The 24,207-nt window shown below is 34.0% G+C and overlaps 2 protein-coding genes across 2 annotated transcripts; both read left to right on the top strand.

Annotated features, from left to right (window-relative positions):
- LOC123887409 (serine/threonine protein phosphatase 2A 57 kDa regulatory subunit B' theta isoform-like) lies at positions 1-7,116 on the top strand. The gene is made up of 3 exons (XM_045936731.1): positions 1-393; positions 1,271-2,579; positions 6,123-7,116. Exons 2-3 carry the CDS (start codon positions 1,374-1,376, stop codon positions 6,498-6,500), a joined length of 1,584 nt encoding a protein of 527 aa, XP_045792687.1. The 5' UTR covers positions 1-393; positions 1,271-1,373; the 3' UTR covers positions 6,501-7,116.
- Positions 7,117-18,480: 11,364 nt separating this feature from the next.
- On the top strand, positions 18,481-22,920 carry LOC123887408 (probable carboxylesterase 11). Its single transcript, XM_045936729.1, has 2 exons — positions 18,481-19,645; positions 21,981-22,920. The coding sequence occupies exons 1-2, from the start codon at positions 18,819-18,821 to the stop codon at positions 22,516-22,518; spliced, it is 1,365 nt and encodes a 454-aa protein (XP_045792685.1). The 5' UTR covers positions 18,481-18,818; the 3' UTR covers positions 22,519-22,920.
- The last annotated feature ends 1,287 nt before the right edge of the window (positions 22,921-24,207 follow it).

The following is a 24,207-nucleotide window of genomic DNA, read 5'->3' as shown; positions in this document are numbered from 1 at the left end:
AATTCAACCCAAAAGAAGAGAGAGTGCTTTTTCCATCTCACTTTATTCTCTCTCTCTCTAAAAAATGTCGTAGCTCAATTTTCTCTTTCTGCAAGACCATCATCTTCCTTCATTCTCAAAAATTCTTTTTCTTTCCAACTCAAAATATTTTTATATTTAAAAATTAAATCTTTTTCTTTTTCCTTTTCTCTCTCTGAACCCATTTTGTTTTTCAGAAAATTCGATTGTTAAGGTTGTTCCATCATAGTATTTCGTTGTCCCTCGACACTTTTTAAGGTTAAATTTCATCTGGGTGTCTTTGTGGATCAGACCCAGATCCTGTTTTTCTCTGATCCATATATATTTTCATTTTCTGGTGAAAAATTCAGATAAAGAAGCAATATGAAAAAGAAGGTAACTTTCTTTTACCCTTTTGCTCACTCTAGTTCAATATGCAAGTCAAAGTTTCTTGGTTCTTATAGTTTCATACAATTTTTGAAATTTGTTAGTTGGTAATTGGTATCAATCAACTAGGGTTGCTTTCAATATTTGCTCCAATTTTTTTTTTTTTTTTTCAATTTAAAATTTTGGGATAGTTTTTGTTTGTGTTTAAGTGTGGTGTTTTTTGTATGTTTTCTTAAGAATGCTTGGTATTGTGCTGTAATTGTGTTTTTGTTTGTTTGTTTTATTAAGAATGTTTGGTTTGTGCTGTAATTGTGTTTTTGTTTCTTTGTTTTATTAAGAATGTTTGGTTTGTGCTGTATTTGTGTTTTTGTTTTTTTTTTTTTGTCAAGAGTGTTTGGTATTGTGATGTCCTTGTGTTTATTTTTTAGTAGATGAAGTGACAATTACCATCAGAAACTCACACACTACTGTGAGGTCCCGAGTTCGAACCCACTTAGTATTGTGACGTCTTGTATTTATTTTTTTATTAGTAGATGAAGTCACAATTACCTTGTGTTGTGTTTATTTATTTTTATTCGTCGATGAAGTGTCAATTACTACTAGAAACTCACACTACTGTGACGAGTTTGAACCCGGGTGAAGGTGTCCAGCCTAGCAATATTGTCATTTTCCAGTTGAGCTAGGCCTTGGGGACTGTGTTTTTTGTATGCGTGTGTTCAATTTTTAGCTCTAAGGCTGTGATTGTTTCCCAGGTTTGCAAAAAAGAAGCATTATGTTGATAAATTAAGTAAAAATCATGAAGTCTTATGATAGAAGTGAATTTTATGATTGAGGTTATTGTTCCGGTTAATGGATTCAGTTTTGCATTTGTTTGGCTATCTTGCAGAATGAAAGGTTGCTTCTTTGTTTGATTTGAAGGAGCATCAATAAGGACTAAGGAGTGTGTTTTAAAGTGATTGATGAAATTTTTTGTTGAAGAAATTTGAGTTATGATCAAGCAGATATTGAATAGGCTCCCTAAGAAAGGATCGAAATCGTCGGAAAATAATGAAGGAGGAGGTGGAACATCAACTTCTTCTTCAATTGCTTCCAACAGTGTAAGAAGCAGTTATGGAAATTCAACAGCTTCATCGATCACAAGTGTTGATTCTAATTCGAGTCTTGGACTAACTCATGGTGACATGCTTGTACAAGCAATGAATTCTAAAATGAATCTGAATGGTAGTTTGTCGGCTTCTTATGAAGCTTTGCCGAGTTTTCGTGACATTCCAAATTCAGAGAAGCCGAATTTGTTTATAAGAAAGTTGCAAATGTGCTGTGTTGTATTTGACTATACTGACCCTTCGAAGAACGTTAGAGAAAAGGAGATTAAGCGACAAATGCTAGTTGAGCTTGTGGATTATGTTACTTCGGCTAATGGCAAGTTTACAGATGTTATGATGCAAGAAATCGTTAAAACAGTGTCGATAAATTTGTTCCGGACGTTGACTACTCCACCTCGCGAAAACAAGGTTCTTGAAGCTTTTGATATGGATGAGGAAGAACCTTCAATGGACCCTGCATGGCCTTACTTGCAAATTGTGTATGAACTTCTTCTTAGGTTTGTCACATCACCCGAGACGGATGCGAAGTTAGCGAAAAGATATGTTGATCATTCATTTGTTCTCAGATTGTTAGACCTTTTTGATTCAGAGGATCCTAGAGAGCGCGATTACTTGAAGACGGTTCTTCATCGAATATACGGGAAATTTATGGTGCATCGACCGTTCATCAGAAAAGCAATCAACAATATATTCTACCGTTTCATTTTTGAAACTGAGAAACACAATGGTATTGCAGAGCTGTTAGAAATTTTGGGAAGTATAATCAACGGATTCGCTCTGCCACTGAAAGAAGAACACAAGCTGTTTCTCGTGCGAGCTCTTATTCCTCTTCATAAACCGAAATGCATAGCGATGTATCACCAGCAGTTATCTTACTGCATCACACAGTTTGTTGAAAAAGACTGCAAGCTTGCTGATACAGTTATACGCGGATTATTGAAGTATTGGCCGATAACAAATAGCAATAAGGAGGTTATGTTCTTAGGGGAGCTGGAAGAAGTCTTGGAGGCAACTCAACCTGCAGAGTTTCAGAAATGTATGGTACTCTTGTTCCGCCAAATAAGACGGTGCTTGAGCAGTTCACATTTTCAGGTTTGGTAAATTTAGCTTGTTTTCATCAACTTGCACAATCTATATTTTTTTTGTTATGTTTTCTCAACTCCTCATAAAAAGAAGAAATAGAAAGTTTGTAGTTGGTGCCTGACATGGTTGTCAATCGCGAGTTGCAAAAAATAGCATTCCGCTTGCTATAGCTGCTATTTAACAACACCTACTAAATCGCATATTGCAGAACAATAATGGTTTTCTATGCTATAGCACTACAACGCTGCTATATCCGCTATTTGATAACACTGGTGTCTGATTTTTCCTTAGGATGGTAGACATTCAATAAAGAAATCATTATATGTATTCAATTAATATATATTTTTGTCTCATTAGACTTGAGACATAGGCCTCAGTGGATAAGTCATAGAAGATTATTTGATATTGTGACTAATAAGGAGTTTAAAAGATATTCCATAGTTTTCTTAAATTTATGTTTATGCATCCTCTCGCTTTGTATTCATAGCATGGCCTTCGATATTAATTTCTGTGAAATTTATGTTTGAACATTGATGGAAGATATTGCTAAGCATGACATTCTTTTGTTATGCTGTTTACAATGTTTTGTGGTCTTCTATAGGACTCTCTTTCTGCTTTTCTGGTAGATATTCAAAATGGATAAACATTTGTTTTGGCGTTTGTGATTTCTCCTTGCTTTGACGATTTATTGTATAAATGATGCCATTGTGTGGGTGTAACCATTTGGATAAACTTCTACACACTTGAGTATAATTTTATATTCTCAGAGATTGTACTTGAAATTCAACTTACGAGAATGAGAGTCTTCATTATCTTTTGCTTTCTCCAATGTACGCTTTCTTCAACGTATTCAAACAAGTGTTGTCAAGTAGCGGCTATGCCTAGAGTGTTATAGCGTTGTAGAATTTGAACATATATCACTATTGTTTTACGGAACACTATTCAGTACAAAATGTTGTCAAATAACAGCCCTATAGCACTGTTCTGTAGCCTAATTTGAACAAACTGCCACTTTCTTTGATTTCCAATTGACAACCCTGATTTAAACTTCCTCGAAGTTTAGGCGCACATTCCTTTTGAGGATATGATTTCCAAAATTGTTCCACTTGGATCATTGACTGTACGAGACTACAGCGGATCATCAAATTCATAAAACCTGTGCTGTCATTTGAAAATAATGTAAAGTTTTCTGAAAGTATATATACACAATAAGATTAATGCAGAATAATTTAAGGGTATGATTGCTTTCAAAACCTCACTCCAGTGAACAACTCATAACTGTGATTTTAACTTTATAACCATCCTCTCTCTTTAAAACATGTATTGGAAACTATGATGCCCATACACTCCTTGGATTATGCGTGTCCTAGTGACACGTGTCGGTGTCAGACACCGACACTTACGATTACATTGAATTATGTCATTTTCTGAAATTATTGTCGGTGTCGACATGTCAGTGTCCATGTCATGTCTGGTGTCCGTGCTTCATAGATTGGAAATGTAACCACTGTGCATAGGGCATATCCTACCTTTGTTCCGCTGTAAATTTCTTCTGGAGTGTGAGAGGAGGCAATCACAGCTGAGAAATCTTGTTTTGGAAATGACCGTCAATTTTAAATTTTTGTTATTTTTCAGATTTAAAATATGTATTTGGTGTGACACTGACTCTTTTCCATTGGTTTTGTGTGTCTGATATATTAGATTAAAATATTTTAAGGATTTTTAAGAAGAGTTTTCTTTATGAATAGAATAAAATGACTGAACTTCTCCAATTGTGGGGTTTTGACTAATGGATTCTTGAAATTTATACTCTCCTTAAGCAGCTAAGTATTTAGCTAAGGTTTCTGTTAAGAGTCTCACGTTTGATAAGATATGGTTGAAAATGTGTTTTATAATTGGTGTACAATCCTCTTACAAGACAAGTCGACTTTGTAGTGTTGAGTTATGTCAAACCCAAATTTTAAGATGGTGTCAGAGCCTATCAAAGATCTATTGGACCATTTAGGTCACTCTAGATATCTATTCTGGACAGTGGGTGTTAAGAGTCCCTCACCTTACTTACAAGTCAATTTTGTAAAGTTGAGTTAGACCACACCTAGAATACAAGAGTTTCTCACCTTACTTACAAGCCAGTTTTGCAATCGTATTTTACGTCTCCATAGCTAGTTTGTGTTCTTGCTGGATAGTCAGATTTGATCATATTGGCTTTTAAACTGTAACACTCCAGATTCCATATGATTTCTTTTGAATAAGGAAAAACTATTATTCACACTTACACATACTTGTTTACCTCTATTATATCTTATACTACCACTTGTCCTTAATATATAAGATAAACTTTACTTTTTTAGATGCATCGAGTATCTAGTCTATATTATAGGCAAGATACATTAGTTACTCAATATACCTAAAAAGTAAGTTTTCTCTGATATTAACCCACTTGGGTTGGTGCATTGGTATTGGCTTTGGACCTGGGAGTGTGCTCCTCTTGAGGTCTGAGGTTCGATTCTCTCTGGCGCCAATTTGGGTGGGCTAATTTAGCTTCTTCAAAAAAAAAAAAAAAAGTTTTCTCTGATATTAAGGACCAGATGGAGTAAAAGTGTATGATTTGTCAACTAGAGTGTCGTTCAAGTATATGACTTGGACTACGCTTATTGTCACAGATAGGTTGAGCCAATAGCTGAAATAATGGGGCAAAAGTGGAAATTTTACTAATTAATTCTGCAAACCAAATAGATTTCACTCACTTATATCTTCCTATCTCTCAAACAACACACACATCTTCCAGAATAGACGCCTTGCAGCGCTACACCATGTGGCAGAGGCTGTTGGATCAAAGTTCCAAATTTACCTTCTTCGATCCAATGGCCCTGCCGTGTGCAGTGCTGCTGGGGATCCAAGTCCCACATTTTAGCTCTCATCTTCCACTGTTAGGATCTGTTTAATTTGCAAACACGTTCTGTTTTCATTTTTAATTTGAAAAAAAATACCATATTTTTCACTTTGCTTTCTCTTTTCAAAGTTTTTTCTATATGAAATAAGGAAAATGTTTCTGCCTAGGAACACAATGATCATCACTTTACTGGTGATGAATGCTTCACTTCTGCTCCAATGGGAGGAGAGTGTATCTACAAAGACACTTCAAGGCCAAAGTAGGGCTTAGTTGAAAGCAGAGTTTAAGAGTGAGGTATGATGTGATTGAGTATACCTGGGGGGTTTACCCCCTATTTATAGTAGTTATGTGATCCGAGTCCGAGGGACGTCCTTACGTGGCACATTCTGATTGGTGTCAAGTCAATGATGTATCAACATCAGATTCAGATTTTGGTTTATTGTGTATTCTGTTAATGGCTCATTCATATTTGATATGTGTTTAGCAAAAGAATTGTTCTCGTTAATTTTTATTCTAGGTTGATGTATTCCTTCTCCACTAGATTACATATTCAAGATGCATTTTGTGAAAGTTGTGATGCATTATGCTGGATGGTAGATACTTTTACCGTAATTTTATTCTTGTACTCTGGAATGATATGATTGCATCTGTATTTGCAGGTAGCAGAAAGGGCTTTGTTCTTATGGAATAATGACCACATTGAGAACTTGATCAAACAGAACCACAAAATTATACTTCCCATAGTCTTACCTGCTTTGGAGCAAAATGCAAGGAACCACTGGAACCAAGCTGTACGAAGTTTGACAATAAATGTTTCCAAGATCTTCTCAGACACTGATCCTGCATTCTATGAAGAATGCATGATCAAGTTCCGAGAAGATGAAGTGCAAGAGAATGATATGAAGTCAAAACGCGAAGCCAGATGGAAGCGCATGGAAGAAATGGGTGGCATGAAAGCTTCAACCAATGAACCAGTTTTGGTTTCTCCAAGAACTCCTGGAACTTCTAGTAAGCCAAGTAGGCCTCAATTGGATTGATCCTTGAATTTTTTGGCATTGCAGGGTGGAAAAGCATGAGAATACAAAAAAGGTGATAATGTGTCGCTTTTGTTGGTTCCCTTGACCAAATGATAAGCTCTCGACGCCATTTGTGTGGTACAAAATAGCTCCAACTTGGTTTTTACAAGCATGAAATGTATATATTGAATTGCATGAGACTTAAATGGATGTCTCAAGCCACTGTTTATTTTGGAATTCACTTTTTGTAGCCGGCCTTTGCAATTTGATCTATGTAGCACTGACAGACACCACACATGCGGTTACATTCAATTATTCTATTTTATCAAATTATTAACGGTGTCAGCATGTCAGTGCTTCATAGAGTTTGGTGCTACAAAGAATCACAAAATGGCTTGAGTTCCACGTTTAATCTGCTTTCATACTTCACTTTGATGGAAACATGTTCCATTTCTGTTTCCAATTTGTAGTGTTAATTTTGATTTTCTTGTGTAGTTGAGTTGGTTGTTTAAAGAAAGTTGATAATTAGGGGGTTATCTTGTAATGAATTGTGCTTGTTTGTTATATATTCCTAAAGCAATTTGTTTAACACATGTGTTATTTGTGACTAAGAATTTGAAATCTTCTTTTTCTCGAAGTCCCAAAAGGTTTAAATATGTTCTTTGCACCTTGAATTTCAGTTTTGGTCCCTTAAACATCACCTTGATCTCTAAGAATGATAATCCTCTCTCAGAGCGTTCGAGGATTTCCTCCTCTTACACTCGTGACATTCCTTAGTGAACCCCGTGATGGTGTACGTACTCTCGTACTTAGGTTTTATATTCACTCGGCACGTGCTACCCCCATGGGGTGACAAACACATATATCATTTTGATGTATGCATATGATTTCCTTATGTGCTTGCTACTTGGTTTTCCTTTTAGTTTAAAATTCATCTGGGTTGTTATATCAAATATTATGATCAGCCTAGTTTGATCTATTTGGATATCAACAAACAAAAAATTGAAGGAATTGAGAAAAACAAAAAAGAAGAATGAAAGAGTAACTCTGAACATATTTACACTACACAATTTCAATATGAATGCATAATAAGATTCATAACATTACAATCAACTACCAATAACAGCATAGAGGAAGGAATTAAGGAACCAATGACCCAACAAAGAGTGAAATGCATAGTCTTAAATGAAAGAATAAATAAAAAAAAAAACATATGTACGAAACAAAAACAATAAATAGAAGACAAATTGAGTTCTCATAATAGAAAAAATGAACAATGTAATCGAAGACTAGAGGTGAGAAAAAAGTGATGAAACAGAGCGGAGATTATAGGATCTGCATTATTCTATTTCAATAGTAAAGCTAATTGTATGCTTCAATATTATTTCAATTAAACTGCACGATGTTGCACACCTTGTGTATGAGGTTTTAAGTGAAATTCTAACTTTGTCATTAAAATAAATAAAAATATTGTCAAGCATTATGTTATTCTTTGGTTATAATTGAATGGCCTGATATATTGCCTTTTCGTATTGATTCTTTCCAATCTCTGATGCTCATGTTGGACATTATAGCTGCTGATACTGATACAATGTTGAGTCTGTGGACAAAGTACTATTTGATTAAACTTGAATTAAGAGAAGGTCAAATACAACTTCGAAGATCAGTTCCGTCACGATTGAATTGAAATGATGTCGCCATAGTTGCTGTGAATCTAAATTCTCCAACTCGTCGAACTATTGCCGTTGACTTACCATTACAAACATCGTCATCTCGCCGTAGAATCATTTTTGTTGCTATGCGACTCCCATCCAGGTGTTAACGTTCTTTTCCTGCAACTTACCATTTAATCATATATTTCTCACTCTTTCTATTTTGATAATATGTGTTTGTGCTTATATATGTTATCGGTTTTAACATGATTGATTGATTTATAGTTCATGAATCATGTTTTACTTATAATTAACACGAATATGCTTCAGTATATATATCACATTTTTATTTGTTTCTCTTGTCCTTAGTTAAAATTAATCATACATGCCACGTTTCAATAACTAATGAGTATATAAATATATGAGACTTATTATAGGCCGACCTGTTTTTAGTGCAAATACTCGAAGTACTTGTTATAATGTCACCTTTGAAATTTATTCTTTTAAAATCTTGATTGGGAAAATTAATTTGTTCATCTATGGTTTTTATTTTTGATTCATTGATGTTGATCATAATGCAGGACTAAAAGTGGATATGATAAATCAGAGTGTTCAAATTATACAAAGTGAAACCCACAAAGTTAAATGGCGACCTAAGGTCTAAGGCCATGTATTGAAAAGCACTAAGTGCTAGGGTGGTGCCACACAAACAGCGCCAAGACGCTTGTGATTGTCAAAATGAGAAAAATCATCCTATGTATTTTTAATATGTCAATGTTAATTTATATAAAAGTTAACTGCATATTATGTTTGTAATCGAATATGTTTGTGTTAATTCGTATAAAGGTTAACCGCATGTTATGATTATGATAAAAAATAAATGGCAACCTGATTAAGTTACGGGCTCTGACCAAAAATAAATGGCAACCTGATTAAGTTACCGGCTCTAACCAAAAATGAATGGCAACTCAATTAAGTTATGAGCTCTGTCAAAAGGCTAAGCGCCATAAAACACAGAAAACTCTAGGAGCGCCGTAAAAAGTCATGGCCATCATCTGTGAAATACTACGCGGAAAACAACTCAAGGAGCGCCGTAAAAAGCCCTGGCCATCATCTATGAAATACAACATAGAAAACTCCATGTGACGCCCAAGACGCCATGGCCATCATCTATGAAAAAGGAAAGAATGAAATGGATGAATCCAAAAATCATGAAAACAATCTCTGTAACGACCCAAATTTATTATTCCCTACGTAAGTGTTTATTTATTTGATGACGTGGCTTTTAATTAAGATAGTAACTATAAGTTATTTATCGAGAGATTTAGTTAACGCGCGAGTTTGTGAGAGTTAACACGAGTTGGGTCGAGCAATTGGGCTTGAGGCCCAATGGGCCTTGGACTTAAGGTGGGGGGGCGCTATATGAAGCCCCTAGAGAGAGAAAGTGTCACAATTGTGACTTTGAAGAGAAATGAAGAGAGAAGGGAGAGCAAGGAGTTAGGGAAAGAGCTTGAAGGAGAGATTCGAGGAGAAATCGTTGAGCTTTCGTCAGATTAAGGTAAGATACTAGATTTCATATTCGTGAGTGACTCGAGAAAGGGGAGAATGTCGATTTCTCCGTACCCGAACTTTCTCCACTCCATTTTTGTTTTGGGCTGAGGGATCTTTTCTAAACAAAAGTGAAATCTATTGATTAAAACATGTATATACATTCTTAACATGTTATACAAACGATTTTGTGGGTTAAAAGTGGGAATTTGTTATGTTTTGATTGAGTTGTTGTGTTCTTGAGCTTTTGAGCTAAAAATGGTAAATCTCTACTTTTTCATAGTAAAAATGGTAGATCGGTGAAATGAACCGTCCTTTTGTGTTTAGATATGGTTATTGCACTTGAATATGAACTTATTTTGGGTCTGGAACATCAAACTATGGATTTTTGGGTGATTTTACGATCAAAATCGCGATTTAGAGAAGGCTTGTCAGGAGGCCTTCGCTCAGCGAACAGGTGGCGAACGTCTGCTCGCTACTGTTCGCCAGGAGCTAACGTTTACACTGGTGTGGTTCGCCACTGCTCGCCACGAGTTCGCTCAGCGAACAGCACTAGGACTGCAACTTTTTGTTAATTGTTTTGAGTGCATTAGGGCACTTGTAACATGTGAGTAGGGTATTCTAACATACAATTAGGTGTTTATACCCATGATTAATTGTATTATGATGAATTGTTGATTTTATGTGTGGAATATAATTGTTGTTGATTATGTTGATGATGTTTGTTAAAATGTCAAAGAAGTATATTAAGGTGTTAATCAACTTAATAAAGAAGGATATTAGAATTATATTATTCTAATAAAGACGGATATTAAGGTATAGTGTTATCTTAATAAAGACGAAATGTTGGATAGTGTTCCACATTATAAATGACGAGCAAAATGCTAATTGTGTGAGTGTGAATTCATGAATTACTTACATGCATTCATGAATTGTTGATGTATATTGGTGTTTACGTGGAAATTTGGTAAACAACCGCTAGTTTAAGTATTTAAACTCGCGAGACCAACTAGAAATCTCAGGACAATTTTGTGTTTTGTTTACTTAGAAAAATGTTTGAATGTTCGTTTTCAGAGAAAAACAAACACTTAAGAATTGAATTGATTTCAAACAACAAGAGAAAATGCTAGTTCGAATCGCCTCGAAAACAACAGTTTCTTAAGAAAACACTTAAATTAAACTAAAGAACATTGCTGAAAAGTAAATTGCATTGAAAGTAAAGCAATTACAAGTAAATGGTTCACAAAACATACATTTCTCCTCAGATATTCCTTTCGTTCGAACGCTGAGTACTTAGAATTTCAGAGAGAGTTTTGTGTAAAATTTTGTGACCCTTGTTCTGAATGAAAAACTGCTATAAATACTAAAACAAAGTGGTAACTGCTTCTTGATCATCTGGACGCTCTTCGATTTGCCACGTCGACCCACGTTCTCCACTTTCGTCTTTCACTTCTTCAGCGCGCGCCAATGCTTATTGGGCCGTTGCTGTTTCTTTTTGGGCCTGACCCAACTAGCCCTTCGACTCGAACTGTGCTTTCGACAGGTTCTTGACAAAACTAAACCCAAACGTGCCTTTCAAAGCTTTCGAGACGCTCTTCCGCTTCGACATAATTAGAACTTCGACACAACATTTGAAAGTTTTATTTTGACAATATAACCTTCAAATAAATGTTGGACCCACCAATTATATTTAATTGATAAATACCAAATTTATATCCAACAATTGGATATTCCAATAAAGATGGATATCAGATTATATTTATCTGATAAAGACGAATATTAGAGGTGAGATACTCTAATAAAAACGATGGTACCACATGCATTATATATGTCTAGGAGACATAACATGAAGATTGTAGCATTAGATTGCATTAGGATATGTGTACCTTATTTGATATTTGATATGTGACACATATGTTTGGAATTTGTGATAAATCTCTATGTGTGTTAGACTTGTTGTATGTTGTTGATTGTCCGATGATTATAAATGTAATTGGCTTCAATCTCTTGAATACTATGATTGGTATGAATGATGATGTATATTTATGATTTATGAATATGCATGAATTGTGATGAAGTGTTTAAGTATTGTTTACTTACACTTGTATATTTTTGAGTATGTTATCTAACTCTCTTTTATATGTTATGTGGTTGACCGTTGGGGGTCCAAATTCACTGGTTTTGTGGTTATCGATGTCGAGTCGTCGGTGAAGCTCCTGACACGGGAAAAATGGTTGTATTTAGTATATAGGGTCTTTAATGACTATTGGTATTTACTTTGAAAAATGTATCTTTATAAAGAAGGTTTGTTTTGTATAAAGCAAGTTTTACTAATTAATTACATTAGTATTATTTTGATGAAGAATGTAATACTCGAACTATGACTTTTACAATATCAAACATTACTTTTCCGTTGCGTATTTTGAAAAAGATTTTACTAAAGGTAGAAATATATAAATAATGGGTTTGAGTGTTACAATCTCTATGAGAAAATGAAATAGATAAATCCTCAATACGTTAAAATCGTTAAAGGATGATTCTAGAAAAAAAAAGCAGGAAACTACTAGCTACAGAGTTTTGATTGATCCTCAACGAAGCAGAGTAAAGGCAAATCCTCATGAAGATAACGCCAACGGGAAAAATCTTCGTACAACAAAGAAGGGAGAAGGCGAATCAAAGTAAAGGCGAGCCGTAATAGCACCGAAGCATTTTCAATCGCCAAAAAAGAAATCATCAGGTATAAATTTATTCGTAAATGATATACGGTTATATTTAAAAAACTAAGGGCCCGTTTGGTGCACAGGATAAGGAGACGGGATATGATAAAACTATCATATCCTAATTAAATTTGTTGTTTGGTGCACCAATAAGAAATGATAAATTTAACCTGATATGATTTACTTATCCTATTCAATTTTCGCTCCACCCCTCCTTTCGAATCCCATGAAAACACTTGAAACAATTTTTTATTCTATTTGTTATTCACCATCGTTTTGCTGTGTCTACACCTAGCTTGCTTCTGACAATTTGTTATTTTGACCTTTGGTATAGGAGTATAGCTTATTATGCTATCTCAATTATTATTACATCTTTCTAAATTACTAAATTCATCATCGTTCATCTATATTTTTTAATAATCTCAATTTTACTATTTTTTTTTTTTGAGTTTTTGTTGCTATAAATTTGTTACAATTTAAATTTTAATTTTTTTTTTTATGTTTATTTACTTAATATAGGACCATAGCTTATTTTTGAGCTTATGCAATATAAATTAGGTTTTGTGCTATTTTATAAGTGCACACTAGTAAGAATTGTATTTTTATAAGCTATTTTATCATTAAATTACCTTGACAAACTTATAATAATAGATAAAAATTGCATAACTTGTTTGCATAAGCTCAAAAATAAGTCAATCCAAACGGGCCCTTAGTGCAATTCAATCTAAAAGAAAGGCCGACAACATGGAAATTCAATTTAGGAAAATAAACAAAGGAGCAAGTATAATTGCTCAGAGTATATCTAAGCTAGGAAAGAGTTTCAGGTCTATAATTGAAAAAAGCTCTGAAAGAATGCGTGAAGCTGCAAATGCGTAAAGATTTGGTTGTTGATTCAAGAAACATTATGACTGAGTTGGAGAATGTATATATGAGAGTTTTAATTTGATACAATTTAAATTTTGGCAATATATTTCTTCATGTTTTTATTTTATTTATTATTTTATGTTAATTAAAATATATTTTTTATATAAAAAATGTATTTGTTTTATAATAATAAGTTTTTCATCTAATTTTATCATATCAATATCAAGTGTGCACCAAACACAGGATATGATAAAATAATGATATCATCTTTCTTATCATATGTGAACCAAATACATGACAGGATATGTGCTTATCCTGTCACTATCATATCGGGCCTGTTTGGTGCGCAGGATAGCATAGTGACAGGATATGATATAAAACAGGATAAGGATAGGATAGGATAACAGCAGGATAACAGTTATACTCAGTTATCATATCCTGTGTTTGATGCACACAGGATAACAAACATGATAACTATTATATTTTGTTTTTAATACATACTTGCTCATAATAATATGATAAGATATATAACATATTTAATTGACAAAATTACTCTTGTAAAACAATTATTATTTTTTTAAAATTATTTTGTAATACTTTGAATTTTATAAATAAAAAACATAAATAAGTAATCAAATAACTTTATATAATTTAAAATAAAAATCATGAGAAAATAATCAAGTTTAATTTTTTATATGAATCATGATCAAATAAATAACTCAATAATATATACATGTTAGATAAGCCAAAAGAATTATATTTAATTTTTTATAAAATTTAAATTAATATCCCTATTTGTCAATTTTTTAATAATAATTTTACTTTAAAATATTGTAATTTTAGTAAAATTTTGATTTTTTAGAATATATAAATTACAAAATTACCCCTGTGAAAAAATCACATATATATTTAAAAATTAATTATTTATATTTTATTAATTTTATTTTATGTATTTTAAAATATATTTTATAAAATAAACCAGTAATTTTTTTTTCTTATCCTATCCTGCTGGTAACCCAGCTCAAATTCAGGATAAGAATTATAACTAAAGAGACATGATAGGATAAGCTTCAGGATTAACTTATCATATCCTGCTGTATCACCAAACACTGGATTGCGACAGGATATGATACAATTATCCTATCCTGTCTCTTATCCTGTGCACCAAACGGGCCCTCATATCCTTATCCAGCTTCTTATCATATCATATCTCTATCATATCCTGCGCACCAAACGAGCCTTAAGAGATGTTGCAGGGATAGATTTAAAAAGTTCAAAGGCGAGATTGTTGTTGAAATTCTGGCAGACTGGTGGAAAGATGCTGCGAAAGATGCTACAGCATCTCGTACCAGTACAGAACACAATAGACAAGTTAAAAATAAATTAAGTGCAGGAAGATAAATAAGACAAATCTTTTGTTAACCCAGTTCGGTGCAACGTCACCTAATCTGGAGGATACCAATCCAGGAATGAATTCACTATAATAGCTCTAGCTCAAAGCCCTCGACCAACACCCGGTACTTGACTTCTCGCCTAGACACTACCCGTGCAATCCTATCTAGGAACCTCCTAGATAATGAGACCCCGTCCCAAATTCCCTCTAACAACACGTACCATGTTGCTGTCAACTTTATAACGATCAAAGATGGAGACACCCTCCTAAGAAACTAATACCTAGCCAATACTTGACTAAGTTCACATTTTGGAGTTGCTTACAAGCTTCCTCCAAGTACAGTACTCAACTCATTACTTATAGGTTTCTGAGTGAGGACATAGTGACCATCTCACAACCCGAGTGATTCACTTACACCAACTCTCCTAGAGAGTGGCTCAAAGACACGAAACCCCAAAGACTACATCTTGTGAACAATGGCTTCGGTGCACAAATAGGTCTGAGTCTTCATGTATTTATAGCCTTGAATTGTCTTGATGTGCAAGCTAGGTTTTCAAACCCTCATAGCTGGAGGAATTGCAGCCAGCCCTAAATTAATTTCAAAAATATAACCAATTTTTGTTTCACGCAAAAATATAACATGTTATATTTTTGTTTTAAATAATACAAACAGCCTTCCAGAAACTTGAGGAGCAAGACTTCAAATAAACAGATGGAATCTTCATTGGCCAGCTCACAAGATTTACTTCAAAATAATTATTCAACAAAGATTTACTCCAAAACAATATTTGATTAAATTCAAAAATATATCACGATATATTTTGTATCAAATAAGAACACATAAATCGCCTTCAGATACTTGTGGGACAAGGCACGTCTTGGCTTGTTAGATAAGCACGAAAATTATATCTGAAACAGATCTTCCAAAGATGTGATATAAAAATTCAGCGTAAAACAGAGCATCAATAATGATGTACGCGATGCTACAGCATCCTGTGTAGCATTATGGCTATAACTTGTTTTTGCAAAATGTAGCCAACATAAAAACCTCAACAGTTGTCAACGCCAACGTGAAAATGCAAATACAATGAAAAAGGTGAGGCCCAAACAATGCCAACTCGTTCGAATCCGCCAAAAAACGAGTTATTGCAGGTACAAAGCTAATAATAAATTTTCAAAGGCGAAATGGATAAAAGTACTTAGAGGCAACAGAAAAATGCAAAAGCCACAAAGGGGCGTACAAATTATATAAGAAATACAAACAGCAAAAAGAAGGACAAGGCGACAAGCAAACAAAGAGTATGAGTCAACAACAAATAGGCGACATAGAACAACCCCGAGGCATAATAATCGCCAAGTTGCTTCATTCAAAAGCACTTCGCCTTCCTGAAACCTCGTGCTTGGGGGGCTGTATACTAGGCAATGGACCAAGGTGTGATTTGTTAACGTCAAACCTAAAAAGCCCATTTCACTCAAGTCCAATTAAAACATCCCAAGAAGCAGAAAAAACAATCACGATCTCCACTAAAAAGAACATGGTGACAAATAACCGCCCCATATCCCATGATCACACTACTAGCTGAGTGGGTGGAAGGAGAACATGGCATGATGCAGCATCATGAAGGATGAAGGTCTATAAATACAACTCTTCTATTCTTGTAAAATTAATCAACATTTTTCTCAGTCAAATACTTGTATTCATCTTTAGAATTAAATAATACAAACCTCCTTTCTTCTTTGCAAGAACACATTCATTCTACATGTGCATGTGACGAATCCATAAATCCACCTCTAAGTTTGATAAGTCGGTAGTAAGCCACTGTCAATGGCCACCACAATTTCCACGTGACACAGATAGGTTTGTCCCCAACACACATGCAAATGAAATAATAATGCATCAAAATTAAAAAAAGAAAATATCAAGACATACTAGAAAATTTCCTATCTAAAACAATTTGATTTAGACAAGAAATTTTCTAATGGTAACCGCGTTCAATTTAGGTAATGAAAAATTTTGAATTGAAATTTATATTTTATATATTTTAAAAGTGTTGATGACACAAACTTTAAAATTATTTTATTATATCGAATTTAAATTATTTTATTATATCAAATTTTCTAAAATTAATGAATCGGGACACTAAATAGCATTTTCCATAAAATAATATGAGATTTGAAACTTTATCTCTTATTTGAAGGGATATGCACGTAGCTTGGATAGTGTTCTAGGTCTAAGTTTGAGACCCAGAGTAAGTGTACACGTAGAATGTGATGATTGGAAAGGACCTATATATAGGGCTAGGGATAACGGCCTAGGGCGAGGTATCCTCGCCACGATGTGGAGGCAACCGTTCCGCCCTTTTGGGAATATATATCCCATATGGGGTATAATTTCGGCCTTGATCTTTGGGGGTTAGACGGAGTATCTCCCCATCCCCTTCCATCATCTCTGGAAAACATCTTGACTAAGCCTTTTATCTTAATGGGCCTTTTTGCATATATACTGCCGAGTGGTCAACTTGGGCGAGTAGTACCCTGATATTTTGTCCGGTATAGTATGTATGAACAAATTTCCCTTAAAAGAGGAGAATCTATTTTATAAATTTTGGACAAATATCGTTTACGGTTAAACGATGGAGAAAAATTCATTCTAGTAACTAAACAAAGGCATTGATTCTTAAAATTATAAATATTAGCCGAATAATTTAAAATACTTTTTTTAGGATCTTTAAAATACCTATAAACATTAATTGTTTATTTTCACTAATATATATATTTATTTTATTTCAATCATCATAAAAACATCTACAATATTTTTTTTTTTTAATTGTATTCCAATCATCCTTAAAAACATCTATACAATAGTGAGTGCTTCACCTATTCAAACATCAAACTAAGTAGGTACCCTTTTTTAAAGCTAAAAATAATTAAGTTTTTATGAAAGGATGATGTTAAACGGTATCTTCAAGATACTGGTTAAGAAATAAAAATGAAATAAAAATAAAGATTTTAAGTAGAAAAGATTATTTTTAAAATTCGACATTAACTACACTACTTTTAAAATTATATTATCATTTTTAATTTTTTTAACTATTTCTTAGAAGTGAGAATTGACCTTAACTCAACTCTACGAAACAGACTTGTAAGGTGAGAATCACTCTTTACTTATGAACCCTTGTCCAGGTCAACTCGCATTTGATGTGAAACTTCTTAACAAACCCTGTCACATACAACACGCGTCTATAAAAAAGAACTATTCGACTTAGTGTGTGGAAATAAATGGTGGGTAATCCACCAAATCTTGGAGAGGCTACCATCTTAGAAGTGAGAGAGTTGAACCTAACTCAACCATACAAAATTGACTTTTAAGATGATGATTGACTCTAATTTATAAACTTTGTCCAAACCAACTCACATCCGACGTTGATTGACTCTTAGAAGTGGGAGTTGGACCTAAGTCAACCATATAAAACTGACTTATAAAATGATGATCGACTATTATTTTTAAACTTTGTCGAAGCCAACTCACATCCCATATAAAACTTCTAAGACTAACCAACTGACATCACATCCCATATAAAACTTCTAACACTAGCCAACTTACATCGTTATAAAACTTCTAACACTATTATCTTGGTGGCATTATTTAGCATTTGTTTTTCTGAAAAAAGGTAAATTCATTTTTTTAATTTCAATTTGCATGATCCTACTTAATAAATCATATTAAAAAAAGATTTGTAGGACTATTTTGTATTTTTAATCTTATAACTCTATGTATATACAAATTTTTTTAAGATAAATCTTCCAATTTGCTACAAAAACAAAAAGTAGAAAATTCCAAATAAAAGTCACGAATTTTTGTCGAAATTTTCATAAATTAAAAAAAAAAAAAATTTAAAGCATTTCTCTTTTCTCTTTGTTTTCCTCCATCACTTTCACTTCTCCAACAACACAACACCATTTGAAAAAACAACAGAACCTTAAAAAAAAAAAAACCAAAACAATCTACAAATCAATTAATCGCAAAAAATTCCCTAATCCCACGTAATTACCCAATCAAAAAAACCTTAACCTCATTCTAATCCAAAATTAAGATATCCATAATGAAATTATCATTATCGTTATCATTTTCATAACCGTTTCTCTAACAACCTTGAGAGAGAAAATGCCGACGGTAGCCGTGAAACTTTACAGCGTATTCTTCAAGTTTCTGTTAAAACACCGTTTACAAACCCGGATCCAATCTCCATCCGACGAATCCGACCCGTTTGGCATAACTTCTCGACCCGATGAATCTATAGCGTCGTCAAATCCATCTTTTACCGACGGTGTTGCAACAAAAGACATTCATATCGATTCTTTCACTTCTCTTTCGATTCGAATCTTTCTCCCTGAATCAGCTTTATCAAATCCCGAACCTAATTCCAAACCTAAACGAAAACCCGAAGCTAAAGGATCTGGAAATGGAAATGGAAACGGAAATGCGGCGACGGATTCGCCGTTGTTTAATGTACGGCGGAATAGTTACGGTCCGTCTGGTTTTCCGATGAAGGAGACGCCACCGACGAGAAGGAATAGTGTTGGTAGTGATCCGGATATGAGTTTGATGTCTAGTGGTAGTTATGGCGGTTATTCACCGACATTGGATGATCGGAAGAGGAAGTTACCGGTAATGGTGCAGTTTCATGGTGGTGGTTGGGTGAGTGGGAGTAATGAATCAGTTGCGAATGATTTTTTTTGTAGGAGGATTGCAAAACTGTGTGATTCGGTTGTTGTGGCAGTTGGTTATCGGCTTGCGCCGGAAAGTAGGTATCCGGCGGCTTTTGAGGATGGATTTAAGGTTTTGAATTGGTTGGCGAAGCAAGCGAATTTAGCGGAGTGTAGTAAGTCGTTGGGGATTAAGAAATGTGATGGTGGTCATAAGCATATTGTTGATTCTTTTGGTGCTTCTATGGTTGAACCTTGGTTGGCTGCTCATGGAAATTTATCAAGGTTGTAACATTTTTCATATTGTTTCTTTTTGGTTTGTTAATCAATGAATTTGTGAATTGTGTTGTGTTTGATTTAGGGCTTGTTTGGATCAAAGTTATTTGAGCTTATTTACTGGCATAAACACTTATGAGATTATTTAGAAGAGCTTATAAAAACAACTTGTGAGTTATGATATGTTCATAAGTTGTTTTCAACTAATTTTCATAAGCTCTGTAGGATAGCTTATGAAAACAACTTAGTATATATGAAAATAGTCTGACTAACTATATTTTACTAGTTATTACTATAATTATTGGGCTTTCATTGTGTGATATAAATGTATATAGAAATTAGAGTATGTGGTGTAAAATGAGATATTGGTCATGGGATCTTGCGTTAGGGAGAGAGTAACGGGTCATGCAGTGCAGTAACTAGGAGGGTTTTGAATTGTACATCAACGGGTTTGAATTAGGATTTTGAAGTTGGTACCAATTGCAATTTGCAATGAGCTAGGGAGTGACTTAGTTTGGCCTGATAAAAAACCAGGATTTTGTCTCGAGATTTATTCTTGAACATTGTTTTACATATTTGATTGGTCACATTTAAGGAAGTTTCGTATTTGGAGCAAAAATATATCCCGAAAACCTCTTTTTGTGATTAATTTGTTCTGTCTGCACATTGAAATCTATCAAGCTTGTAACACTTTCAACAGTATATATGTTAACTGGATCAATTAGTTACAAAGGGACACTGAAGGAGTTCTAAGTTCTAATTAGGAGATCCAAATCTTTAACACTAATGTACCATTAACTTATATTTTTCCTATAAAACTGACCATGTTCATGTATTTGCTATGGGATTTTTAGGTGTTGTAGAGATGAGAGACAATTATGTTATGCATGATGAAATTCATTGGTTATTGTGTAGAGAATTATGGAATGGTGTTCTAATTGATTTAGATCTCAAGATTAATCATGGTGTGTTGCTTTTGGTCCTTCCTAAATTACTAAGGTTTTAACTTGTCAATTGCTGTTTTGCCACTCGTTTTTCAGTCAAAGAACACATTTTTTGTTCTCACCTAGCCCAACTGGGTATTCACCGATGTCTGTTATTGTTTTATAGAAGGAATAGGCTTCTTACTGTATTCATCGTCAGTGTCAGATTTCAGATTATTTTTCATTTTTAAATACTCCCTCCGGTCCTTTTTATAAGAGACATTTTACCTTTCTAGATTCATTGAATAATTAATTATAGACCAGATACACTAATTATTCAATGAATATATAAAGGTGAAGTGTCTCTTATAAAAAGGACTGGAGGGAGTAGTTCATTTCCTATTTTATTTTAGCTGTGTATTGGTTTATTCCCTCTATGTATTAGTAGCATCACCATTCCGGTCATCACTTTGGGACTTCTGTGTGTTTTTGAATTTTATTGGTAAAAGACATATTTGAATAGTACAGGAATAACCATTAGAAAACTGCTGGAATGTGTCGGACTTCTATACAATTCTTGTTTAATCCAATTTATGGACAAGGGGGTAATTTTTCTATTAGAGAACATTAGTAACATTCTAACACTAGTATATTGAGTAGCTACTAGCTACGTGGGAGAACATTAATAATTTTTGAGAACATGCATAATCTCATAAGTAGGTGGATCTTTCCTAGTTAACTTTCTCTTCCTAACAAGATTTATTAGGTGTATTCTGTTCAAACCCAATGTTTATTAGGTGTATTCCCTTAATTTATTCTTGTTGGTCCTTCCTAAATTACTAAGGTTTTAACTTGTCAATTGCTGTTTTGCCACTTGTTTTTCAGTCAAAGAACACATTTTTTGTTCTCACCTAGCCCAACTGGGTATTCACCAATGTCTGTTATTGTTTTATAGAAGGAATAGGCTTCTTACTGTATTCATCCTCAGTGTCAGATTTCAGATTATTTTTCATTTTTAAATACTCCCTCCGGTCCTTTTTATAAGAGACATTTTACCTTTCTAGATTCATTGAATAATTAATGTATCTGATCTATAATATAGACAAGATACACTAATTATTCAATGTATATATAAAGGTGAAGTGTCTCTTATAAAAAGGACCGGAGGGAGTAGTTCATTTCCTATTTTATTTTAGCTGTGTATTGGTTTATTCCCTCATATGTAGGTGGATCTTTCCTAGTTAACTTTCTCTTCCTAACAAGATTTATTAGGTGTATTCTGTTCAAACCCAATGTTTATTAGGTGTATTCCCTTAATTTATTCTTGTTGTGGTTGCTATTCGAAGATAGTGTTCATAGATTTACGTACTGCACTCTTTCGGGGAATAACTTTTTCTTTTTTTTCTCTGATATTGAATCAGGTGTGTTCTTCTTGGCGTGAGTTGTGGAGCAAATATTGCAAACTATGTAGCTCGAAAAGCTGTAGAAACAGGCAAACTTCTAGACCCTGTCAAGGTGGTTGCACAAATCCTAATGTATCCGTTTTATGTTGGAAGTGTGCCCACACATTCTGAAATAAAGTTGGCAAACTCTTATTTTTATGACAAGGCTATGTGTATGCTGGCATGGAAACTATTCCTACCTGAGAAAGAATTTAGCCTAGACCATCCAGCAGCCAATCCCCTAGTCCCAGGCCAGGGTCCTCCTTTAAAGCTGATGCCTCCAACATTAACAGTGGTGGCGGAACATGACTGGATGAGAGACCGTGCCATAGCTTATTCGGAGGAGCTTAGGAAAGTGAACGTTGATGCTCCTGTTCTTGAGTATAAAGATGCAGTCCATGAATTTGCTACACTCGACGTACTTCTCAGAAGCCCTCAGGCTCAGGTTTGCGCCGAGGACATTGCCATTTGGGTCAAGAAGTATATATCACTTCGAGGTCATGAATTCTCATATTGAGTAGGATATATCAGATTAATGCAATGAATAGTGAGAAAATCTTTTCCCCATCCTTGAAATTAGCTTTGGGTCACTCTTTAAATGCCAACGCACTCGATTAGAAATTACAACGATGATCTGCGAGCTCATTCTTTTGCTGCCTATTAACTTGGGGATATGTGATATATTACTTGATTTATTTTGAAGCTTGATAAGGCGTTGCCATCAATGTCGACCGGTTCTTCAAGGTACAGTAATTTGAAAGTGGGGTTAGTGGAACCTGTGAGATTCGTGAGATGGATGCAACTCATGGACACCGCATTCGGTAACCCCTGTTCCATTTTTTCCTGTGTATTATGATGTAATATTTCTCATGAAAGAGATATAAAATTTTGTGCATTATTCTTTTGACTTTGTCTCCAACCTGCTCTTCTGTCCATTATTACATTATGTTCCAGAGATGAGTTTTTTTTTTCTCGATAAGATTCATAATTTAAATTAAATAAAACAATTGCTCATAAGATACCATTTAGTTATTATCTAGGACTAGGATGATGATGATATCAACCAAAAGTTAAAGCCAATGTTTTGCTTAGTTTACTTTGTTGGGAACAATGCTTGTCTCCATTACAGACAAGTGTTTCATCATTATCATATCTTTCATTGCTGTCTCTTACATACTAACATTATATAAATAAATGCCATGTCCTTCACATGATTCTCCACAACACACTGATTCCTCCCCTTTGGTTTCTGGGGAGGAGAACCATGTAGAGGTTTTTTTTTTGCTACAAACCATGTAGAGGTTGTTGTACTTGTATATAGATAGAGAACCTCTCATGAAGCAAAGAAATTTGAGATTAAAACAATCTGCATTAACCAAGTCAATTCAATATGGTTTGTTGGTCTCAATATTGGAAGCACTTTGAGGGAATGAGAGCCACTCTGACCCAGTTTGCATTGTCAGATAGAGTGATAAATGGATTCGGATTCGCTGCTTTTACGCATAACGATAATCTAACCGTCGAAAATACTCATGCTCTGACTTTGTATTTTATATTGATTTACCGATCTTGATCAAAATAGTCTAGATCAAGTGACTGTGTGTCTGTGTCAAATGCGTGATTTCATGATCGCAGGTAATATGTATCCTGTGATGAAAATATGGCCAACATTCTGGGGGTCTTTGCATTGGTGGCATCTCTATTGACTTTCTGGTAACCATGAGTTCATGAACTACTATGGTTTTGGAAAGTTATTATGTTACTTTCAAAATGGTTGTGTTTGAACAGAAAAAGGTGGTTGTGAAAAGTGATTATGTTACTTTCAAAATGAACAAAAAATAAATGTTAACTTGTTTATTATACTTTTGTACAATCCTATATGATGCTTAGAAATATACATAATAGTTCTTTCATAACTATACCACATGATCATATCTTATTAAATGATGACCCGAGAAAATCACACTTTAACAATCTCACAAGGATGTTTAATTATTACAATTATCAAGAATAAACAAATATGTGATAATTGCACAATCCAAATAAAATTCTCAACAAAATTTCCATGCAAGAAATATAAAAGATTAACATGAAAGAAAATGAACAAAGAGAAGAAAGAACATGATCATAAATTGGATTACCTCAAAGATAATAATCAGAAATATTTGTGATAAATCCTTAAGGTTGATTATGTAATTTATTATAA

This window comes from Trifolium pratense, linkage group LG5, assembly GCF_020283565.1.
Source record: "Trifolium pratense cultivar HEN17-A07 linkage group LG5, ARS_RC_1.1, whole genome shotgun sequence".
Taxonomy (NCBI): Eukaryota; Viridiplantae; Streptophyta; class Magnoliopsida; order Fabales; family Fabaceae; genus Trifolium; species Trifolium pratense.
Note: the sequence above shows the minus strand (reverse complement) of the source record. Positions and strands in the feature narration are given on the sequence as shown.

Bases quoted from the DNA above. Each gene is read 5' to 3' on its own strand.
- LOC123887409 (XM_045936731.1), top strand. From the start codon at position 1,374: ATGATCAAGCAGATATTGAATAGGCTCCCTAAGAAAGGATCGAAATCG. The intron at 2,580-6,122 runs GTTTGGTAAATT...CTGTATTTGCAG, and splicing joins TGAGCAGTTCACATTTTCAG to GTAGCAGAAAGGGCTTTGTT.
- LOC123887408 (XM_045936729.1), top strand. From the start codon at position 18,819: ATGCCGACGGTAGCCGTGAAACTTTACAGCGTATTCTTCAAGTTTCTG. The intron at 19,646-21,980 runs GTTGTAACATTT...ATATTGAATCAG, and splicing joins GCTCATGGAAATTTATCAAG to GTGTGTTCTTCTTGGCGTGA.